The sequence below is a fragment of the Thunnus albacares genome, chromosome 24, assembly GCF_914725855.1.
Source record: "Thunnus albacares chromosome 24, fThuAlb1.1, whole genome shotgun sequence".
NCBI lineage: Eukaryota > Metazoa > Chordata > Actinopteri > Scombriformes > Scombridae > Thunnus > Thunnus albacares.
Genome location: NC_058129.1, coordinates 13,712,218 through 13,737,289, shown reverse-complemented (window position 1 = coordinate 13,737,289; position 25,072 = coordinate 13,712,218). Strand labels below are relative to the sequence as shown.

The following is a 25,072-nucleotide window of genomic DNA, read 5'->3' as shown; positions in this document are numbered from 1 at the left end:
GCCTTCCAAAGCCTTTTTTTTTTTACACCCTGTGTTTATTTAGCTTTGGCTATACTGCTATAAAACTGACGGCTGGTGATGGGATTTTGAAGATTAACACTTAATGATCGGGGGGAAAAATGGGATTAACTAATATTATCAGTCAACTAAAAGCCAAGTCTGCTTGATCAAAATCTACATTGTCAAATTTAATTGAAGCTTTTGTGCTGATGTCATTCACATCTTGAAAAGAGCAAATCTCTTAGAAATGGAATCATAGTATTTGGATAATGAAATAAAGGTGCTTTCAGCTGTGTACAGTAACTGCAGATGAACAAATTACTTTTCACATCAGTCCATGAACACAAATCAGCACAGTTGGACAGCTTTTTTGGACTTTTTTCTCACCATTCCAGTGTTTCCAACTGTTACCGCTTTCCTCCAAGTTTCCAATAACACTGTTCACAAAAAAATCAGGAACCATCACTCACCAGAGATATAACGCTGATCTCAAAACTCATTTATTTGACTCCCACCACGACAGTAAGGGACTGATTTGGAGATAAGTCAGATCCAATACTAAACTATTTTCCCGTCCCCTCAGTGAACCTTTTTATGAAGTATGTGATATATTTCTGATCCATCTTGGAGATTTTGCAGATACGTGATACTTGCACATGTAGGAATCCCAGCGGGCCGGCGTTACATGTCTGTGACTCTTGGATTTGTTGCACAATCGCAGCCTCGAATCTGGACACATGTGTGGGTCAGTGTGAGTGTGTCTCTCTGTCTATTTGTTGCATCACGAGTTTGCATCAATGGGCTCTAGTTGTGCTGGAGAGACTAATAGCTGAGTTTAATCAGAGCTGTGTTGTTACATACTGTTCTGATGATGCCACAGGTTGGGTTACAAACTTGCAAACACACACACAAACACACAACAAATGGTACTCTATCCTTTACATATTGTGTAGGAAAGGACTGAATGTGCAGTACCTTAATCTGCACACACACAAACACACACACACACACTTTGACCAGTTCTGTCTATCGCCTGTAGCCCAGATCTCTGAGTAAGTAGATGTGGAGTCTGTCTTAGACTGCAGGGAATTACCTCAGCTCTGAATCATGTGGCGCCTTGCCTAGAGTGTGCACAATGCAATCACCCAGCCATCTTTCTTACTCATAAACTGTCAGAGGGCCTCACACAGAGGCCGGACACACACTGCAGGAGTCCTGAACACATTGTTTCTAAGCTCCAATTAAGCCGCAGGCAAATTCAGATGGAGTGGTGAGATTTCCAATTTTGTCTCGGTGGCAACCCTAAACTAATGAAAATATTCTCTTTTACCATTTTTCACTTTATTTTTTATTGCTTTATTGGACAGAAAATAAACATAAAAAGTTGTTACAGTGTGCATGTAGCTACAGACCGCCAACTTTAGGTGTTCGCCAATTGTAAAGTGTTTTAGATAAACTTAGATTGGCAGCAAAGTAGTAATAAACTAAATGAAGTGACTACATTACCTGACATTCTTGTACAGTATGTACAAGAGTATTTTGATGGAGGTTTGCTTCTCTTTTTTCTCTAATTTTTAAATATTTTAAATATTTAGGTTTAGCTGATATCCAGACCTTTTACTTTAGTAAAAACATAAAAACCACAGTGCAAAAATATTCCAACCAGTAAAAAACACAAATGTATTATCAACAAATAATATGTTTTGTGTTATTAATTTATACAGAAGTAAAATAGAAATACTTTTTTTTATTTTAATGCAGATTATTTCATAAATTTACATGTTTTGTATGTAAAATATTGTAACTACTGCCTATAGCTGTCAAATAAATGCAGTGAGGGAACAAGTACAATATTTCTCTCTGAAATGTAGAAATATTAAGTAGCATAAAAGGGAAATACTCATGTAAAGAACCTCAAAATTGTAGTACTTACTTAAGTACTGTATTTCACCACTACAGGATGTATAATTTCAAAATTGGAAAGCTACTGGTAAATCAGAATATAAACTGAAAACACACAAACTATTCTTGTATTTCCACTATTAATTATTGGATTATTAATGTCAAAGTGATTTTAAAAATTCTAATATATATTTATCTATTAATAAAACTACTTTTTAACCCTGAAGCTGTTAATCAGTTCCCTTTTTTTCATCCAAGTAAACATCGTAATTTCTTTCTAACCATTTAAAAAGCTCTCTGAGGCCTGTATAGTTTCACTCCCAGAACATCATTATTTCTCGGCTACAAGAAGCCTCAGACTTTGAAAAACTATATCATTTATTATCAGGCTTGCCCTGTTAAAAATTACATTTCTGTTTTCTGTTACCTGCCAGATACAAATGATTGTTGTGAAATACTGTCTTTAGCTGGAACGGTGTCTATTGAGCTCAGTTAGTTGGAAACTTTGTAATGTGCGCCAAGCAGAATGGATGATGATGTAATGCCTCTAGGCAGATTATTCCCTCTCACATCAAACACTCAGAGATCTGTCTCGGCATGTTTATGTTTCATTTATGGTTTGTCCTTTGGATATATTCTCTTTAACTGAACATAATGCTGAAAAAAGTAATAAATTACTTGGCAATGAAGCTTACAGTTCCTTACAGCATTCATCAATTTATCATAGTTCGATTTATCAAAGTCAGTGAGTCACTGAATGGCCCATTCATAAACCAGATGTGACAAAGTACACTGTATACTCCAAAAAGGCTTTGGTAGGTAGCCATGATGCTTTTTATTCATAGCTCACTAAGTCATCTACACTGAAGTTACCCTTTTCTAATCGCTCTCCAGTTATAAACACATCAGACCACCTATCATCATCTGTAAAAACAAAGTTGGTACAAAAGACCACTGCGCTCCAAAAATTTCACGTTGTGGGAAATTTAATCAGCCGTGAATGACGGTCGACAGCTTTGGGTAATTTGGTGCGACAGCGCTGAAGGTCCCGGTTCCAAAAAGGTTCTGGCACTGTCAGAGAAAGTGTGGCATAATCGTGCTTCGTGGCCGGCAGTATGACGTGGTGATGATGACTCTATTCCGATGAGTGACTATAATAACATGGCAGGCAATGACAACATGCAACTGGACTTAGGACACAGGTCTAGTTTATGGCCTACTTACAGTATGATGACAGAACAAGTTATATCTGCACAGTTGGACATGTCATAAACAAAAAATATGTCTCGACGTGCACAGTTGCCAGGGATGTTCAAGGAAAGGTCCAGACTACATTTCTAAAGATCGTGGTCGTGTGCTTGTATTTCTGTGCTCACTGTGTCGTTTGGTGTATTTTTCTTGTTTCCTGGGATTTACTGATTTCTAAGTTGTATTAAAAGGCAGTTTTGGGACTGTAGGGCATGCTGGGTGAAGTAGAGACGACAAAGTCAGGTTGAGTGAGTTGGCATCCATGCCCACTAATGCCTAAATCCTGTAGCCAGAAAATGTAAAAGAAATGATTTAATCAGTCACAAAGTAACTCCTGGAATGCTCTAAAGTCACAGATTGATTATTCGGTTTATGACATCTGAGAGTGTTCTTTCAAGCCATCGTAAATCAAGTTCATGGATTCAAATTTGGCACATTATGTTTCTTGTTTTGCCTCTGTCTCGACTTAATGCAAAGATAAATCATGCAAAAGATACAAATACATATAGGAAACATGGTACGAAAAATGTGAGTGCATATCTACATGCGGGATGTAAAAACACCTTCATCTTTTTCTATTTATCTATCCAGCAGGTAGAGGAACATGCGATCCCGCAGTAACAGTCTGGAGGATATAACTAAGGCCAAGCCGGCTCAGCAGCAGGTGGACACACGGAAGAGAACCGCAGAGCGAGAAGAGCCCTCAGGAAGGGCAGAGCGTCGTAGTCGACACCGGGAGCCGCCGGACGACACTGGCACCATCCAGCGGAACAACAACACGGCCAAGAACAGCACCTGTGGCGGTGGGAACGGTAGCGCCAGCGGTGCTGCAAAGGGCGGCCGGAAGGAGAAGGCCAGGGACCTTTCCCGAGATGACCTCGTCTTCCTGCTGAGCCTGCTGGAGGGAGAACTACAGGTAATCTTAAGTGATGTGAACTGCAGAGATGACTGAGCAAACTGAGAACATTTAGCCATTACGGCGCCAGACAGGCCTGCAGTCATGGCACTGACCCCAGTCAGATATACAGTCAGACCAGTAGCTCAGTAACAGTGGTCACTCAAGATGGACTAAAAGCCTGTGTTAATGGACAGCTAACAGCTGAGGCTACTTCCTGTCGTTCCAGCACTGGATCCAGGAATCCCCTGGCACGGTTGTACAACAGGAATAAGGCAACGTCTGCCTCAGTGCTGCTGAGGTCAAAGGAGCTTAACACAAAGAAAATAAATCTATTCCATCTCACTGGACTTTAGAAAATATGACATTTTGGCAGATCTGAAAATGCAACTCTAAGCATATCAGCATTATAAGAACATTTTCATTTTTTATAGGCAATGCTGACCTAGAAAAGAGTCCTGTAAACTCTCCACTTTAAAACTGAGAATTTACAGTTCACTGACTGATAATTTATAAGTATATTCGTGGCCATAAAAGTATTCAGTTCTTTATCTGATATTAAAGGATAGATAATGTGTTGCTGTCCATATATTTACTGCATATTGGACATGTGTTGGATGTAAATCCTACATCACAAACTTCAATCTAACTAAATCAACTTTCTTCCCCCACTGAAGGCCAGAGATGAAGTGATCACAGTGCTGAAGGCAGAGAAAATCGACTTGGCCCTGTTGGAGGCCAAGTATGGTTTTGTCACACCACAGAAGGTCCTGCAGGCTCTGCAGAGAGACGCTATCCAGGGTAAAGATGACATGTTCCAGGAGGACATCTATGAGAGGCCCATGATAGAGGTAACAATAACTCTTAATCATGGCTGGTGCTCATTTACAACCTTACATACAGGGTCTAAAATACCTTTAGTAACTGTGCCTGACTAAAACAGAGCCTTCCAGACATGACAGATGGTCTCTATGTGCTCCCCCCACCCCTCCCCCCCCTCCAGCTGGACAAGTTGGTGGAGAAGCAGAGGGAGACGCACCGGCGGATGCTGGAGCAGCTGTTGATGGTGGAGCAGTCGCACAAACAGGCCCTGTACAAGCTGGAGGAAGAGAAGACGAACCACGGAGAGTTCATGAAGAAGAGCGACGAGTTCACTAACCTGCTGGAGCAGGAGCGCGAGAGGTCAGTTTGTGAACGAACACGAGCTCTCAGGTAGTCGCTGAGAAGTCAGTCTTCCAGCAAACAAGTTAAATACAATCAGATCTTTAGCCCTGCAGGGTCTAAATGTATTTATGGTGCTTTCCTTGGAGAGATTTATGATCTGACATATGAACTGAAAGTAATTACAGAGAACCTCATTGTGGTTTCAGGGGAGGGCTTCAGTGTCACACTGTCGAAATTTTAATAACTGATTTAAATGCTAATTTTGAATGTCCTTCAATGACATGAAAATGCAAATTCCCTGTCCTTGCTTCCTCTTGCTTAGCGGACAGTCCATGAATTTGGACATAATTGATGATAAGTGATTTATCCAAGCAGTCTCCTCCCAGTATGAAAAATTTTAGTTTTTTGGGGACATTTTTAGGTCAAATTGTTCAAAATATGCAAAATGATTGATTACACTGGATTCAATACACATGTACAATCTTAACAGGTAATTAATAAGCAAGGGTATCTGATTATATTATGGGATGGGACTGGACACACTATACAACACTTAAGTACTATATGATATGTGAAGTGGTCAATCAAAAGTAACAAAGCGTAAACCACAACAATGCACCGAGGATCCAACCTGCAGAACAGGAAAAGCACTTAACAGCAGCAAGTGACAGCACCACCAACACACTTTCAAGTCCACGCATGACTTCAGCCGCTAACTACAGTATCAAACCGAGGCCAAAATCACGGCTGATAAAGATCTCTTATTTTAGCAATATCTGTCATCGCTTATTGCCTCATCATCCCTACGGTACGAGTGCCTTTACGACTCAATGTCAGCGTGTTCTTCAGAGTTAGAGGACCTCTTGAATCATTTCAGCAGACACAGTTGAAGCAGGGTGAAATGCAGAGGAGGAGCTGAATTCTTGTCGATTCCCATGGCCTTGTGTTGGAGGATAAAGACACAGTGATACTTTTTTAGTTTGAGAGATGTGTGCCTTGCTAAAGAGCAGTTTGTGAGCTGGTAAAAGAAGGTATTGAGTACTAATTCAAATCCTCAACCCAACTCCAGCCACGCAGCGCTGCCAAAGTTTAAATGTCTTAATAATCCTTATGTAATGTTAGCATTAAATCAAAGTGTTCCTCAGGACTACAGAGAAAAATCCACCCTAAAGAATTCAGTTATTGTTTTTCCCATGACCTTGAGTAGGTCCTTTACTTTTATTATCACCTTTTATTGCACAAACCTGGCGCAAACTGAGAGTTTTTTCTGGAGATTATCCAGCGACCGGGAGTGGGTGGGAATACTTTGTTGACAGACAATTTAGCTTAAATACACAAATAAGCTTTACATTTACAGCTCTGCTTTATGGTAGCTCTGTGCATATTTGTGAACTAGAGTGAAAAACCATATCCCTGGAAAACTATTCTGGAGCTAGTCTGCATTTCAGTTTCAATGAAGTAGAGGCAGCAGGTCAGACACTTGAAGATCACATTGTTTATGCTGCAATTTCACAATGTGCTATAATGTCTAAACTGTCCAAGATCATAGAAATACATTAGAAATAAAACAGATTTCCAGCCATGCTAGCGGCATTGCTGAAATATCTCGACAACTGCTGGATGGATTACCATGAATTTTTGTACAGATATTCACGGTCCCCAGAGGATAAATCCTATTGACTTTGGTGATCACTTGACTTTTCCTCGAGTGCCACTATGAGGTCCAAGTTTTCAATTATCTAGTAAAATATCTCAACATCTACTGGATGAAGTAGCATAAAATTTTGTACAGATATTCATGGTTTACAGAGGATGAAGCCTAATGACACTGGCGATCCCCTAACTTTTCCTCTAGTATTACCACAAGGCTCATATGATATGGTTTTGAGTGAAACGTCTCAACAACTATTGAATGTATTGCCATGAAATTTGGTGCAGACACTCATGTCCACCTCAGGATGAATGGTAACAACTTTGGTGATCCCGACTTTTCATCAAACACCATCAGCAGGTCAAAAGTTTATGACCTAATTGCAAAACTATCAACATTCTCATCAGCCTCAGCTGTACTTGGTCAACATGGTAAACATTAGACCTGCCAAGTATCAGCATTTAGCTCAAAGCAAAGTCTTACAGAGCCGCTATTAGTTTTGTACTATAACAGAAATCCGGGTAGCACTAACACTATCAATATCAGGTGCTGCAGTAAATTTGTAAAAACAGTAGAAGCCCTGAAAACAGACTTAAACATGCTGTGTCTCTTCATGCAGAAAATTGTACACAGTTGTAATTTCATCTGTGTGAGGAGGCATCATACTGTTAGTGTGCTGGATTGTGAGACATTACAACTATTTTAGATTACTGTGCAGGCATGTTGCAGAAATCATAACACGTCTAATTCTGAAAATGTGATCCATATAATGCTGTAATGTGAGATATGTCTGGGAGGAATTATTTGGAAGTGCTGTTTAGCATCACAAGCCAAGACAGACACCGCTAGAGGTGAAGGTGAAAACCTGTCTGACGGATTTCTTCTGTAAATGTCACACGTAGAGCAGTTACAGGGCAGTGCTCTGTTTACTGCTTCCTCAGCAATATCACATATCATACACACACAGCCGACAGACTCTATAAAACACACACACACACACACACACACACACACACATGCACCCTCAGCAATTCATTTCACAAAGGAAACACAGCTGGACGTCGGCCCGTGACCTATTTGGGACAATCACATCATTGCACTTTAGCTGTAGCAGAGTGTTTGATTTGGACCGGAGGACGGTGTGACGACGGTCTGTGCTTTGTCACCGAGCATGTCAGGAAGGGACAGGCTGCCATGAAAAATAGGCCTCTGTCCAGGGTCGTGCTAATTACCGTGTGAGAAAAGGCGAAAGATTTATATGACTGAGAGGAGAACAAAAAAAAAAAAAACTAACCTAATGGCTCTGAGAAGTATCAATCACACTTTGTTCAACAAGATGCCAGATTACAATGGAAATAGTTGATGAGGGTCTTGGGTTCACCAGAAGAGTTGGGTGTGTGAATGCATGTACATGGGAGCAAGTGTGTGTGTGTGTGTGTGGGGCGGGGGGTGTTCGACATCTGCCATTATCATCTGTCTTGAGTGGTTGGACAGCCTAGCTTATGTAGCCGCAGAGGGGAAACCCTCTGGGCCTTCAAGGTATTCAGCGAAGGCCTAAGAAAAAATATTGGAAGAATTTTTGTACAAATAATTTTTATATCATCTTTATAAACTTCGTCTTGGAAAGCAGTGGGTTAATATAACGGAAGGGGAAATGGACCAATCGCAATTTTTCTTCCGATGGTATCTGGGTGAATCAGCGACCCCCCCCCCCCCCCCCCCCCGCCAGGACCTTCAGTAGCTGTAACGAATGCCTTTGTAATTCAAGTCAATGTGGGCATGAATATGATTTTGACAGCTGTCTTAGCCAATAATATTTTGTTGAGTTGTAGGTGGGGCAATATCCCGACATCTTCCGGGCATTCGCGAACACTTACTGGATGAGTGACCCATGAAAGTAGTCAGTGAGTGAGCGAGAGAAAAAAAAGATGACAGAATGAGAACGAACGGTAACTTAGTAACCACGAGTTTCCATTAGAAACATGAATTTATTTGTTGCCTTTTTCTGGGCAACATTTGACAAGAACACTACAGTATATTTGGTTGAAGATGTTTCTGAAAGTATATGCTAACTTTCCATGATGGCTTCACTTGCCATGAGGGAGCAGAAAGTTGTTGTTGATTGCTTCATGAACACAAGTTGCTGGTCTCATTGTGAGCTTTGTCAATCTGTGGGCATTTATTTGTATTGTTAAAACTGTAACTCTGACTTTATGTTGATTTTTGCTCAATTTTGTGTCTTAATTTTTGCTGTGTTTGACTTTCTGTTGGGTATTGCAGCGTTCAGGCACAGAAGTCAGTATGAAATGGATGAATTTGTCATCATTTTCCTATAACTACCCTGCAGTCAAGACGCATTTCAGTGAGATATAAACAAATGATCATTTTTATTATTTGATAATCACAGTTTTCAAAGCAAGTTGTAAGAAGTATACTGTAAACCTACAATTTGCATCTCTAGTTTTATTGCCATGGACATGAAATGGCAATAAATGGCTTATTTAAGGCCAGTGAAAAATGGCTGAGCACAGCTTACAAAGAGCTTGTGCTTTTTCCCGTTTCACCTCAGGAGGTGTTGGCTGGTCAGTATGAGACATCTGATATCTACATTTAACTTGTTTGTATTGCATTGCTGCCTTTACTTCTGGCAGAGAGATATTAAATCTACATTGAAATTCAAGTATGTCTGAGCTCAAACAAACACAAATTCATTGGATTTCTGGAATCACCTTTGTGTGTCGTGAAGCCAGTTAGGGCAAAGAAACCTTTAATATCCTGCATGTGACAGGGCTCTGGCTATTATTTTTATTGCTATGTTTCATTTTTTATTGCCACATGTGGTCCTATTGAAGGCTCAGGGTCCAGGGCCACGGTTCGCCACTGTGTAGCCGAGTACTCTGTTACGGTCATAGATAGGAGTATGTGTCAGATGTGTAAAGTTATTAAGTAAACATGTGTGTTCGGAGGTGTCCTCTTACCTCATACCCTCCCACAGTTGTTTGTTCAGACAATCCTCACATGAGGCATTATATTTTTTATTGCAACCACTCGGATAATTAAGAGTTATATTATACTGTACTGCTGTAGGAGTATGCACTTGAGTGAGTGTGCATGTGGGGGTTCAGCTTCTGTTAGTCTTCGGTTCATAAATAAGCACCAACAAGCATCCAACGCTGAGAGTGAACAGTAGGTGTTACACATGCTTGTGAAGATCATACAAAGGTTAGTTTGGCTGCACAATTTACTGGATAAACCTACCTACCGTACCTGCTGTAGTTGTGCACACACAGTTTTCTGTGCAGAGAGGGATATGCTCTTTCTGTGTTACCAACTTTCTTGCTAGATTTGGTGACTTCAAAGACCCTTTTAGCGAGCCTAGTAAGGAAACCCTCATGATCTGTGCAGACCATAGCACCTCACTGTTCAAGAGAGTCATGAATATTAAAGGTGCAGTGTGTAGAATTTAGTGGCATCTAGCAGAACATATATATATATATAATATTCATAAGTATGTTTCAATTAGTGTATAATCACCTGGAAATAAGACTCATGTTTTCATTACCTTAGAATGAGCCCTTTATATCTACAATGGGAGCGGGTCCTTTTCCATGGAGTCTGCCATGTTTCTACAGTAGCTCAGAACAGACAAACCAAACACTGGCTCTAGAGAACGCCTTTCGTATTTTTTGCAAGTTTTGCGGCCATTGTAAGTTCTCCTACACACTTGGAAGGAGGTGTATTGAGTCGGTTGCAATCTGCAACCTCACCACTAGATGGCACTAAATCCTACACACTGGTCCTTTAAAGTGCATTCAGGTTTAAATGAATAAAAATGAAGTTCCTAATGGAAAAGCTGGTTAGAGTCAGTTAGGTTGAGTTTAATTACTGTTTTTAAAAAAATCTTCCTTTTTTAATCTTGTATGTAAATTATTATGTAATGATGTAATGGATATTCCTGTGACGTCATCTTCTGCCACTTAGTTGGCAACACTGAGTTCATTTTAAGCTTTTTGAACTGTTGTCTTGTTTAAAACCTGTTTGTCTGTTGGATCGCTCCTTTTTCTTGCCTTGACAGTGGTGCCTTAAATCACTCAGTACTGATCACGAAAAGGCCTTAACAAGACCAACAGAAGATATATTTCTGTCATGTAACAGTCCACTGACGAGTTAAAGATGTAGAGGTAGACATGTCATCAAGACTGCCTCAAGCAGGAAGAAACAGAGAATCCCAGAGGGGCTTGAGTAAACGGCATTTTAGTTCTTTGCCCAAGCACAAAACCCAGAGTTTGTTTAGTGGCTTCTGTTCTGCTCAGAGCATTATTACAAAGAGCTAGAAAAACTGCAAGCACCCCCCAAAACAGCTTTGACTTCTAAAAGGAAAATCCACTTATCACTTGTTTGAGGAGAGCTAAAACAGTGCTCAGTGTTTTGAAAGAGGTTTCCATGTACAGCATGAGAGGCACAGCGTTGCACCAGGTTTTAATTTCACTCTCGTTAATCCATCGTTGTATGATGCATTTTAGCTTGATGTAATCATTTCCTTTTTTTCTGGGCCCTGGAAAGCACAGAGTTGTGATTACATCCCGGGGTAATGTGCAGCAGGGTTTGGGAATTGACAAAACCTTCTCTAAAAGCACACCACTATATTTATTAACTCCTCATCTCCTGCTGCCTTTTTTATTTTGACCCCTTTTCAAAGCAGGAAGCCTCTGACTGCTGACTGACCCTTTATTTGGAAGCCCTAAAAAGCATGTAAATCTAAGCAGGGGGTATGGGGGATGTACCTGGTTCCCCTCTGATTAATTGTCAATTGAGCGGCCGTCTGTGAGTGATGACCTCATTGCACGCTGGGTACTGCAGCAGCAGTAGGGGTGTGAGAGCGAGAGCGGCATCCTAACCATCAACAGATGTTACTTTAAACATGACTTCAGCGCCCAGATACACACACACACACACACACACTGCATACACTGCACACGCCACAGCCGGCAATTCGCTCGCCTTTGTTCTTTTTTTTTGCGGGGAACTAAAGGGCAGGGAGTGAATTTTATGGCCATCTGTATCCTCTGGTTTCATGCATAGCGTAAAAAAACTTAAATCCCGGCTCACGTTTGAAACATACTGAGTGATGTTAGTGTGAGGAGTTGAGCTAATGTTGTCATGTGATGCACTGAACCCAGAAATATGAGCCTATGAGTCAAACCTCCGATTCATCCTGCTATCTTTACCATTTAAAGCTACACCAGGCAACTTGTAACGTCGATGGCTGCAGATGACAGCAAGAGGCATGAAACATGAACTTGAATACCTCGAAATCCTGTGATGTCATGTCAGTAAAATGTATGCAGCACCCTCATGTTTACAAAGCCAGCTGGTCTGGGATCATTTTATACCAAAGGGAGAAGGGAGGCAAAAGATCTAGAATTACTGAGTCCAGGTTTCTTTGAATGAAATGTTGTTGTTGCTGGTTGGTTGGGTTTTTCATTACGTTTTTTTTTTAAATATTTTAATGTTTTTGTTTCTTTTTATTGGTGATCAAGTGTACATATCCTGTGCCAAGGTTTAATTTGGCAGCCACACATCAAAAACACTGCAAAATTTTCAAACATGGCAAGGGGAAAAGTTACAACAAGACTCTGTGTCTACAGCCACGGTAGCGGCACCCTACCCCGTTCAATATTTTATTTTTATGCACAAAAAATAAAGTTGATGGGAATGTTATTAGTTTGCAGGTACTTGGTCGTAAACCAAAGTATTGGACACACGCAATTCAACCTGAGGGGAAACAAGGATGACCAGATTTCATGGCATCCAATAGTTGTCAAGCATCTCACTCAGAACCACAAATATCTACCCATGGTGGCGCCAGAGATAAAAGTAGGCTTCATCATCTGAGGACAATGAAATGCACAACATTTCATGGCAAACCATTCAGCATTTCTTGTGATATGACACGGGGACAAAGTGGTGGACAGACGGACCAACAAACACCAACTATTTTGAGTGATTTCTCGATTTAAGCAATTTTTCTAAGAAAAAATGGCCAAATTCTCTTTGGTCTGTGGACTGTTGGTCAGGACAAAACAAGTCCATGTTAGGTTGCAGCTTAGGCTTTGGAAACAGTGATCATTTTCCACAATTCTCTGACATCTTATAGACCAAACAACTAATCGATTAATCGAGAAAATAATCAACACATTAATTGGCAATAAAAATTAGTTGCAGCCCTAAAAATCATAAACAGAAAAACATTACCAAAGGCAAACAGTGCTCAGATGTCATGGCCAATTAACTTAAAGTTTGACAACGACACAAACTACGTGCTCAAAAGTCACCACCGAGTCAAATTAACACCTCTTACAGCAGTAGTTCACAACCTGGACCTCGGGTCTCACTACTGTCATAAACCAAAATAGGGAAAGGAAAATCAAACACTGACCAACCTGTACCAAACCGGTAGTTACTGCAGTTTGTTATTTTGTGCACCCACTGGACTATTTGACAGCTAAAGCTTACTTGCATAATTGACATCAGATGTCTGCAGAGTGTTGGATGTCACTCAACTTGAGCAAAATGTCATGATTCACACTAATAAGATGTGTGTACTTTCCCATAGATTCCCAAGATAGAAATTGCAATTCTCAGTATTTTATTAGTCACAATGCTTGCACAATACACGTTGGTCTTTATGAGGACTAAGCTTCTAATTTAGCAGGGGAAGTTCAACAGTTTTGATTTTGCCATAGAAACAAAGCTGTGCGATGACAAATCATCCCACAAGGGCATAAATTTGGTTTGAGAAGTGGGGGGGGGGGGGGGGGGGGGGTGCTATAAAACAGGGGAGCTGGGGGTCCCTCCCCCAGGAAAAAAATCCCACATTGCTACATTTATCTAGAGACTACGGAAACATACCTGCAACTAAGTGCTGCTTGTCTCTACCTCGCCCTCCCTGTCTTCCACCTAATCTGATCTATGATAGGAAAGCAGAGTTGCGTTACTCTACTGAGCTGCAGATGATACAAAATAAAAAGTGTGTTGACGCAATTTACTGGCACCATGAGCCATCATAACTGTCACTGTGCTTTTTTTAAAAACACAGATAAAAATAACAGTAGCTGACACCACATGACCTTCCTTCTTCATCTTTAATGATTTGCAGGGCACACAATATATCTTCATGCCATCTGGTTGACTTAACGGCAGCAGTGGTGACTTCACTCATGTGGATCAGATCTAGAACATTCTTCAGCGATGCCCTCATCATCGCTGAGATGCTTATTATCCAGACCTGCCCTGTTCTTTGAAACAGAACAGATTTTTTTTTTTTTTTTTTTTACGATCCGGGACTTTTGGTTATTAATGATCAGAGTTCCTGTCTCTGCAGGTTCACCTTAGAGGCAGGTTGTGAACTTTGCAGAAAAAAAAAAAGAAGTTATACAGTGTTTTGTACAAATGACAGCATGTTTTAGGAAGTTGCCAAGCAGCTGTTATACTGTATATACACATATTCCACTGCATGCATGAGCAGGATCTGTCTTCACCTATGCGTCGTTAAGATATTATCAGTACTCCCAAAACTGTTGGTGAGGAGACAGAAATCCGCCTCATTCATCAACTGTAGCTGACATATGATTGCTGAGTTCTTAGCGAAGGTCTGTTACGTCTTTCCTGACTCTGAGGAAAAAGCACACCTGTATCCCCCCCCCAAAAAAAAATGTCTCAGCCTGGTGCATACTACACATTCCTGCTCAAAGCCAGGTTCAAGATTTGGATTTGATGGATGAGAGGATGAGATATGTGATTAGAGATGTGTAGAAATGTGAAAAGAAATTGTCTGGTCACTTTCAAACTATCAGGAGAAAACACATGATCTTTTGCTTATTAGACGCTGCTACAGGAAAGAACACATCTCTATATATTTTAAAGCTCTGTGTCAAACATTTCCTTTTAAGGGAAGGAAAGCTATTCCTCAAGCTGCCTACTGTATATGACGTTATTCAGATAGTTGCAGTTGTATGCTTTGAAGCCCCACAAGCGTACCCCCATGTTGAGGTGAGGAATCGCACAAATATGTCACATTCAGCGACACCCTCTAAAACACACAGATGACACGCAGCAGCCGCCTCCTTTACGCTCTTTCAAAACACATTCTGCCTCGTCTCCAAATACGTCAGCACTTCGCTGGGCTTCATTTCCTCAGAAATCAAGAGCAAATGGTTTTAGCTTTTAGCACTTCGGTTGGTAAAACTTTATGAGAATGTCTTCCAGTTTAGTCGACAATGTGCAACAAAACACTGAATGCATGCAGGATGAATTAAATCCAGACAGAGAAAGGAAACACTGAGTGAAACAAAAACCGAAGGCATTGCAGTGCAACGATCATTAATGTGTTATTGATATTTTTGTTGATGATGGGTGGCGGCTCAGTTGCCAAAAAATGATGCGATGTTCTGGACTGGACAACACATTTGTACTGTTTAAGTGTCCATAAAAGAGTATTAGATTATTTGGATGAGTTGTCAGTGGCGTAAAGTACATTTAATCAAGTAATATACTTTCTGAAGTATTTATACTTAACTAGATCATTTTTCTGCCACTTTCTACTTCAACTTTACTACATTTGAGATGGAAATATTGTACTTTCCACTTCATTACATTTTTTTTTGACAGTTTTACCTTAATTGTAACATGTGTTTTTGTTTTCTTTATGCTCACATTTAATAAAATATGACCTCAGTGTGTGTTACACTATAAATTATTATTTTTAGAATATTTTCTGAACAGAAGCAATCAGACGAGGCAAAGAATAACACTGTTGATGTCATAATAAGTGAATAAAAACACAAAATGTCAAGATTTGGGTAATCTTGAGTTATGATCCACAAACACAGCTGGGATGGGAATGTAAAAAGACGCTTGAATCCGTGCTTTTGTTTTCCTGCATCGCATCGCCTACGTTTGTGTATCCACGCTCTCGTCACTATCACTCCCACATCGTAGGAAAAAATGAGTGGCTACTGACCTAATTCGGGCTGGTCAGCCAACACTCCCTTCCCTGCTTTGGCCAGATAGCGAGCAGATTGCTCCACAGTGTCCTCGACCTCAGGCTCATTTGTTTGAATCTACTGTAACAAGGTTGATGGTATTAAGACAAGCCAGCCTCTTTTTTCTTTCACTTAACCTTTAAAGCTGTTGAATTGCACAACTTTATCTATAAACTGTAGCACACTGACTCTCTACAGAGTGATTTATTGGAATAATCATGTTTTTCTCAGTCTCAGATGTATTGTAAAAGTGAAAATGGACGTTCTGTGATAACAAAACATGTACTTGAGATGTATTTTGGGCCTTTAGGGCTTTCATATTATGCATGTTACAAACACTGAAAGAAAACAGACCCTGTATTTGTCATATTGCCTCAATTTATTAGTGGAAAATCGACAAAGTATTCAGGTTTTTTTTTTTTCCAGCGCTTGCCTGCATTAGATTCATGTAATTTTAGCTAACATGGGCTTAAAACACTGTAAATACACAACATTTGAACAGTTTTTGAAGCTCTGGTTGTGGATCTGTGTTCTGGCTGGGAAACAAATCTGCAGCGGATGTGGATTGGTGTTCCCTTGAGCAAAGCTTTTTTTGGTATAATGGAACAAACCAGTTGTCAAGAGGTTTATTTTGTTCTAGTTCCTGATGGAGATGCACAGTTTCCAGACTCAGACCAACTCTGCACTGCAGATGTGCAGGTACACATCAATAGATGCTGGGAGACAAATGTAACGTAAAACAGATAGCCCTAACATGAAAGCATATTCTTACATGTGCTCTCTTACCTTAAAGTGTGTGTGAGACTGTCAACATATCGCTCACTACATCTGTAAACTGGGTGGTAATTGCGCCCAGAGAGTCGTCATTGCATGGCGTAATGTGATTACATCTCTCTGACAGAATGCAGCGATTAGACCTCACCGACCACATAGACGCAAGACTTACTGCTCGAACTTTTCCAACCTTTTTTAGGGCTTTTTTTTTTAATAGAGGGAGAAGGATTTAACCTAAAATAGAATTTACATACTGTATGCTGTTCCTAATAGTAATGACATCTAGTCAGGAAACTGCTTCTAGAGCTGTTCGACTTTAGCTGCGATGTTTTACAAGTGATAGAAAAATAGGCACGTTTTCTGGTTCGGTGTCATGGTTGGTGTTTTAAAGTGTGGAAAAATTAAAAGAAATCTATAAAATCAGCTTCTTCTTTCAAATTGAGAGCAGTGAAAACTGTCAAAAAATCCTTACGCGAACCAGTATTTACATGGAACTGTTTAATTTTAGAGTGCACTTCTCCTTTAAAAGCCTGATCGTGAATACCTCAGGGCTTACGTATGGGGCTAGACGAAGTTAAAACACTTAATGGCAGTTCTGTAAAGATCTTATTTCAATGAAAGAGCGGCAAAACAGGGACAATTAGTGGTGACATAGTGCTTTGTGATGGCAAGATTGCACATATAAGTTTGGCTAAATACAAAATCTTGAGTTTCCCAATAAAATTAATTGAGCCTTAGTGTTATTAAAGCAGCCTGACACTTTATTTGTTACTTTAAACGTTTGTCAAGGTTGAAAATGAGCAGAAACAACTGAATGGTTGACTGAACAGAGCTTGACGATCATTATGGTGACTGGAAATCTGCAGGAGTGATGTATGAGCTAATCTTCTATTTGTGAAAGGAAATAGCACCGAGGGTGGAGGGACAGGGTCAAGGAGGAAAAATGCAGCTAATGTAGAGTTAGCATGACATTTCTACGCTTGCTGTGAACCGTGCGTGGCCTCTGCCAGCGCTGGAGACAGCGAATGATGGCGTGACTCAAATTGCAACAGGCAAGAGAGAAAATCTAAAGACTGACATGTAAACCTTGTAGAGGATATATATACCCGCCAGCGAGGTCTAATCTCTCTGATTTACCTTCTTCTCACATTTGTTCTAGCAGACACCTCCTTGAGTTACATCTTGGCAAAACATGGCAAAGGGAAGGCAAGAGCCATTTTTCCCTCCCATCCTGTCAGGCTGGAAGGAAGCGACAGCGAGAACTCACACATTACGTCCTCGTAGCTGGCAGCTGCGGTGTCTGAACAATGAGGCTGTGCCTGCACTCCCGGCCAAGTCAGTGTCGAGATAGTGAGTGAAATATGGAGGGAGGAAAGAGCCTGCCTGGATCTGCCAACTCCAAATGTCTCATTGTGGCGAATAGGCTATCTGGACGTGGCCACAATGAATTGTGAAAACAGGGAAAGTGGATCAATGTGGTGAAATTTTCCCCCCTTTTCTTTTTGACAGAGACAGGATTACTGCTGCACTTTTTATTAACATGATGAATATGTAATAAGTAAATGGTTCAGGACTATTTAGCATTTAAAAGCAGTAGATTTTTTTATTAAACACTGTAGTTGTAAGCAGATATAAGGACATTTCAATGTTTATTTATTATTTGACTACAATTATACTGTAACTTCTGCTATGAAGCTTCCATAACTGGTATGGAAGCAGCTGAATCATTGGTAACACAGTATTATTCATATTTAACATAGAGATACACACTATGATTACACAAAAGAAGTAAACTGTTTATATACATGTACAAATCATTCACAGCTGGGTTTGAAACTGTTTATAAATGTGTTCAAAACTCATGTGAACATTCATTAACTTTGAAAACTAAAATTTTTGACCTAAGATCTACTTTCCAAAGAGAGAATAGAGAATAAATAAATACTCAATTAATAAATATAGTTACTATAACAAACACAAGTTTCTAAAAAGCTGAAGATTGCAACTGTGTTATATCTTAATCATGGAGTTGAATCAGGGAGTTATTGCTATAATTTATGTATACAGAATTACATTAATAAACACTTAAATATGTCCTTATCTTAGCCTACTACTACATTATAGTCTGTTATAAACCATTTATCAACTGTTTTGCTCATGAGTGCAAAATGGGGTGGTGGCCAAAATAAATTATTACCATTATTTGGGCCAAAAAGTGGTCAGAATTAAGGCCTGAAGGCAAAGTGAAGTGCATGAAAAGTTAATTTCCACACCACAGCTTGCGTTCATCATTACTTTAGATATGAATGTTAAAAAAAAAAAAAAGTTTTAAAAAAGAAAGTTTAGTAATTGGCAAGAGTCTGGCAAATGAGTCTACTGAGGCCGATCATGTCAGCACAGCTCATGACCTCATATCCTGTTTCAACCAAAGGGAGAATCAGCTTAACAAGAAAAAATAGGCAACAACACTCCACCTAAGGGACTGTTATTTGGCACAGAAAAGATAGCTTTTGGTTATCTTTTTGTTCTCGCTTTATTACAGTGTGGAAATCTTTGCCTACAAGTCTCATTTGAGGAAGTTCCCATCCCAACATATGCTGCTCATCTCGACCGAGGACAGCTCGCTGTGTAAACAAAGCAGTTAATAACAGCTTCCTGTCATGCGGTAGAAGTTAAGTGAGTTATGCCACTATTGTTGCCGTCACTTTCGAATGTTGTGGCCTTTTTTGCCTCGCCTTAAACTCAACTCATCACACTCCCATGACACAACAAACAAACCCATTTATTATATTTCCCTTTTTTTTTTATTGGTATTTGAATGAAAAAGTTGTCACTTTATGTAGAACCTCGCTAAGGGAATGAAACCAAATCATCATTATTAACAAATTAAGGGATCAAGAAGATGTAATAAAAGGCCAAAGTGAGGTTGAATATGTTGTACATTAGAAAAACAATGAGATGTGGAGATAATTAAAACAAAACAGGCTCTTGGTTATACTTTGAAACGTGAATTTGATTTGTTTCTATAATTTTCTAGTATAGTACAAGTAGCTGGAAACCTAAAATGTAGATATACTGTACGATATTGTAGATATTCTGCCACAAATTAATCAAATCCCCATTTCTTGAGTCACTGTGTCTGCAAGCCAGTGTTGGGATTTTATGAGATTTGTGTAAAATTGAAAATAGCTCTCGTAACTTTCTCAGGGTGTTAGGAAGCAACTGATTCCGAGGTGGTAACGGTTATTAGGGAATTTTATTGGGACCAGGGTTCAATTTACTTTTCCTTGACGAAGTTCGTCTGATCAGCCCGTCCTCGCAAGAAAAATGACAGTATAGGTCTTAAAATTCAGGCCTGACAAAAACAACCTATAGTTATGTTTACGCCATCTAACAGCCATAGTAATTATGATCCGGTGAGGTGACGGAGTTCAATTATACTGACTTGATAAGATGATTTTTTTTGCCTTATTAGGAGGAAGCGGGTTGGGTGGATGGCTAGATAGTTAGATGCACTTTGCTGCAGGAGACCACTGTTCACTTCCCGTTTCCAACCACAAGCGTCATGTTTCCAACCGCAAGTCAGGACATTTTTTTTAAAAACTGTAATGGTGTTTACTGTTGCCGTGACGACAAAGGTTGCATAACTTTAAGGAAGTATAAACCATGTTTCAAATGATCTTTTTAACCCAAACCATGATCTTTCCCCCTAATCCTAACCAAGTGGTTTTTGTGCCTCAACCTAACCAGACTTTAACAACAGCGTTGTCACACCAGAAAGCATCATTATTTTTTAACAGCTATATTACAGTCCTATGGGACAGATCCTATACTATGTCATTTAATTATGAGGATGTGTTGCCGGTGGGTGTGTGTGGTCTGATAGCAACCGAAAAACAAAGCTACTGTTTTTGGTTACTTGTGGATGCAGCTTCTTATTGTAGCTAAAGGAGCTGCATTCTCATAGCCCTTTTTTTTTTATCTTACAATCTTCAACATTTCATCAAAGGAATTTGAAAGTATCAGATTTCCGGTGTTATAAATCCTTGTGTAACATACAGTATGAGGGAGTTTGCGGTTAGTGTGGGAGTAAAAAAAAAAAAAATCTCAAGGCTGTACGCTCGAGCTCGAGGAGGACCTGTCGAGACTGAGGTGGTCTGGTGTCAAGCTACGATATGGAAACCAAAATTTAAAACTTTGGGGATTGGCTCTTTGGCTGGGAACAATAGAGAGCTGTCAGAGGGACCACCCTGTCCCAGTGCATCCTGCTTTGACAAGACTCCCTGAAACTAGGAAATAAGAACCACGGTTGGGTTTTAAATTTCCTCCTCCTCCATCCCTTTGGCCGATTGCGACGCAAGGTGCTAGGGATGATTGATGAGAACCTTTTCCTGTAAGGTTATGACACTGGAGAATAGTTGGCATCGGTGTATTTCAGATGAGACGCGAGGGTAAACATTATCTTTTCAGACACACCTTCTCCCTTAGTGGTAATTATTCCTCTTTAAATATCTCAAGGAAAATAATAAAACTTATTTATGTATCTGTGAGTAATGTGAGAAATATCTTTCATATGAAAGAATGTGGAAGCAATGTTCAACAGTTTAATCTTTTACAAGCCCACCAAGCCTCTGCAAAAACACTGCAGAAACGTAACTTAACTCTCAATAATATGCATGACTTAACATAAAACTAAATTCTGTCTTTTTATGGTAGAAACTCAGGAGACGAGAGCAGCGCCAAGCGAATTAATACACCAGTATAGCAAGCTTGATGGCTCCTATGGTTAATCATTTATACTCAAGAACCGCAAGATGTAGAATGCGCTTGTTGAGCAGCAGCGTCATAACAGCAAAACAAACAACATCCACCTTCCTACGCCCGAAACTCTGAACCGCACTCTTCCTAGAAGTCGTTTCCAGATTGAAAGAGTCTTTTGATGCAAGCCCAAAACCTCAATTACACTGTATTTTTCCAAGATTAAATTATGCAGTCACTTTAGTTTAAGGTTTTACTCAAAAAAAAAAAAAAATCCTCTTCTCCTGATGTTGCATTGACCTGGTGAGGAGCTGCAGCCTCAGTCAGCCACGAACGTCTGGCACTTAGTTTGATACCCGTGTAGCACTGAAGGATAAAGACGTCCTGTACTGCAGATAATATTTTGATGGGGTTGCTGCAGGATTTAAAATTGCCTGTGCACTTCGCCATAAAAGATTAGAGTGATGAAATCAGACTTTTGTCAAAGTCCAGGGGCTGATATCTCAGGACAAATGTTTTTGGGCTCGAAACCAAGCAAATCCTCTTGGCAGTGACAGAGGAGGTTTGGAGGGTGGGTGGGTGAGTATGACTAAAGGGTGGAAAAAGGGTTTAAAGGGTCTATCCAGTTTCAGGAGCCTCTCATGGCTTAGTGAAGTGGAAGAAAGAGGAAGTATCCATGTCAGCAAGGAGACAAGTAAGGTTGGATACTTAACCCTTATGAGGGTTGTGCAAAGAGTAGAGCACAACATAAAAAAAATTACACTTCCTTTCTTTCTTTCTTTGGTCTGGTCATCTCAATAAATACAGAATCCCTTATCTCATTCTTCCAGAAAGAAACTATGTGTTGTTTTATTATCAGTTCACAAGTATCATAGCGTCTCAGTGAACCTTCTGTTCTCATATCACCTATAATGTGTTTGCATCCAACAATTTCAGAAGGGTTCTTGTGAAGTGTGCCAAGGAGGAGGTACGGTATCTGCGGTTTGGACAAAGAGCAAACACAAGACAGAATAAATGCTATGCCTGGATCTCTCTAATTTAATGTAAGTATAGCATGAGCTCATTCCAAAGGCGCACTCCTTTTAGGTTTTTTTTTTTTTGTTTTTTTCAAACAAAGAAAATTATGAGCTCATATTTCGAGAAGCTGTATATTACAGCCAGTTTTGTGCTTGACCCAAAATAACATTAAAATCTGATTTAGCAGCTATTCTTTTGCCCTGTTAAGCCTTGGCGAGCTTGCAGAGGGACTGCACTGCGTCCAGATTTTAATATTACATTTTAAATAGAGGCCTTTCTCTTGCTGGGAAGGGTAAAATTAAATGCGTTTTAGGATCAATCAAAAAAAAAACTGATTTGGTATTTGTTTTGAGCCACAAACACAAATATATGCTCTTGTTTCATCTGGCTCCCCGAACTTGAGGTCTTGGGGTGCCGTTGGGAGCCTGAAGGCTGGAAACGGAGGCATGCGATGGGAAGGTTGTTGGCTCAAAAAGTGCTGTTTGGGTTCCTTCGGGCAACTTTTGGGAGCTTAAACCCCAGTTAAGCCCCAACTACTCAAGTGGATCTACTGAGTGGCCAACAGCACAAGACTGCTGTTGCATTAGAAATCTCCCGGGTATATATGTAGAGTATGAGCTGCAGAGTGTTGCAGAAATCAATGTGTCATACAAAATGCAATCTGAATCCTTCTTTAAATAAATAACTATTGAAAAAACATCCATCATCCTTGCTAGTATTTGCACATTAACGTTGTTCTTCACTTGAACCTCATGGGACAGCCAAATAATTAGACTGACTTGAGACATCTGAAATGTCTCAAATGAAACAGAGGATTAAGAGAAAAGAGATAAAATAACATTCACTAAAGGCCGCAAGTGTGATATAAAAGCTGTTTGGGTTTGCTTTTATAAATCTATAAACATTATGAGGAAAGAAATATGCTTCCGCAGTTATTTAAGTTACTGTTAATGTTACAAAATGTACAAAAAACAAGACAGGAGTGTACATACGGATCCATGCAACCACGCCAACAGATGTTTTTACATTTTTTACGTATCTTGTAAACCTCTCAAGACTAGGCACCCTGCCAGAGCTAATTGCACTGAAAGAAAATAAAATCACCATCAATCCTCATCATCACCGCAAAAGCAGTGGACAAAGCTAAACCTCATAACCCTGAGTGCTAAAATGACTCTCTGGAATCCCTCCAGATGTGAGCCATCTGTTGTGTTCAGTCACTGAGGTGAGACTGGTCGTGTCTATCCAGACGGTGACATCACCCAGAATAGAGACGGGCTTAAATCCAACATTCAGTCCTTTCATTAATAACGCTGCTGATCCAAGCCTTTCAGGCAGCCCTTCGACATGCACTAAGGTATCCCACCGGTGCACTTCATCAACGTTATAAGTGTTTTCTGCCATGGGGAGCCTAATGCAGCCAAGAGATCTGAAAACACTGAGGCTGCACTGTACCACAGTATCCCCAACATGCTCCTTTCTTCCCCATTTCCCTGAGAGGTTTCAAATTTTATGGACTGGCATGGCAAAGAGTTGAAACACCTATGAAAGTGTGCAAATCTGACCTGTTTAACAAAGGTTGCAGGATAAAAGTTGACCAGAAGAACATTAAAAAAAAAAAAAAATCCACTTACGGGCTCTAGTAAACACATATTTGGACATATTTAGATGGATTACACATATTTAGATGGATTTTTTCGGAGGGTTTTGAACAAAAATTGTGCCTTGCTGCACCAAACTTGCTGAGATTTTCATCATTTTCTTTACAATTAATCACTTAAGTTGCAGTGTTGTTTAAAACTGAACTGAAAACAATAATGATGCTGAGAATATTGTGCATATTTTAGAGGATAAAGGTTTTAACACATTTATGGAAACAGCATCTAAGCTTCAGGCATCGATTGACTGACATTCGACAAGCAGTGTTGCTAGGAGACGCGCTGACATTTGGCCCCGTATAACCTACAAACACTGACTCAAGATGTTTTTTCCCCTTTTTCAACAAGCCCAAATAGCACTGGTAGTGATTGAAGACATCTGTCCCCTTTAGCAATGATTCCCACTAGCTGTTACTTTTCTTTCGTGTAATTTCAACCCCTTCTGAGTCACGAGAAGCTCCTGCACACTCAGCGCTGTGCTTTGTACCACATCACAGGAAAGCACTGAGTAGCATTAGCTGTCTCTCTTTCACAAGTCTGGTTATTATGCTGGCAAATAGCTAATCTGTCACAACTCACAGCAACAGGTAATCTCTTAGTTGTTGGTAGCTGGTATCAGCAGTCAGAGTAACATAGCAATGGGACACATGCTGCATTCATGTCATATTGGAGTTTACAAGTTTCCGACTTGTAAATAGCTGTCAAGTCAACCTCCAAGTCTGAATTACAACTGGGATTTTTCTAAAAGCTCTGACTTGGCACCTAATAATATGTTAGTGCCTGAAAACTAAACAAACATGGACGCCTCTAATCAGCCAGAGTCTGCTGTTCAATATCACTAAAGCCGAAGTTAAAGGATATAATGTAATTTTGACAAAGCACAGTATTTTAAAACCCTCATTGTGAGATGATGTGAACACTTGCAAGTTCTTACAACTGCCTCCAACTGCCTGTATGACTG

At 39.9% G+C, this 25,072-nt stretch overlaps 1 protein-coding gene across 1 annotated transcript in view; it reads left to right on the top strand.

The window, feature by feature from the left end:
- Nucleotides 1–25,072, top strand: part of filip1l (filamin A interacting protein 1-like) — a 72,980-nt gene that overhangs the window by 22,742 nt on the left and 25,166 nt on the right. The window contains exons 2-4 of the mRNA XM_044344612.1: nt 3,742–4,066; nt 4,723–4,896; nt 5,049–5,227. Coding sequence (XP_044200547.1) covers nt 3,755–4,066; nt 4,723–4,896; nt 5,049–5,227 — 665 coding nt within the window. The 5' untranslated portion in view covers nt 3,742–3,754. The remainder of the gene's footprint in view (nt 1–3,741; nt 4,067–4,722; nt 4,897–5,048; nt 5,228–25,072) is intronic.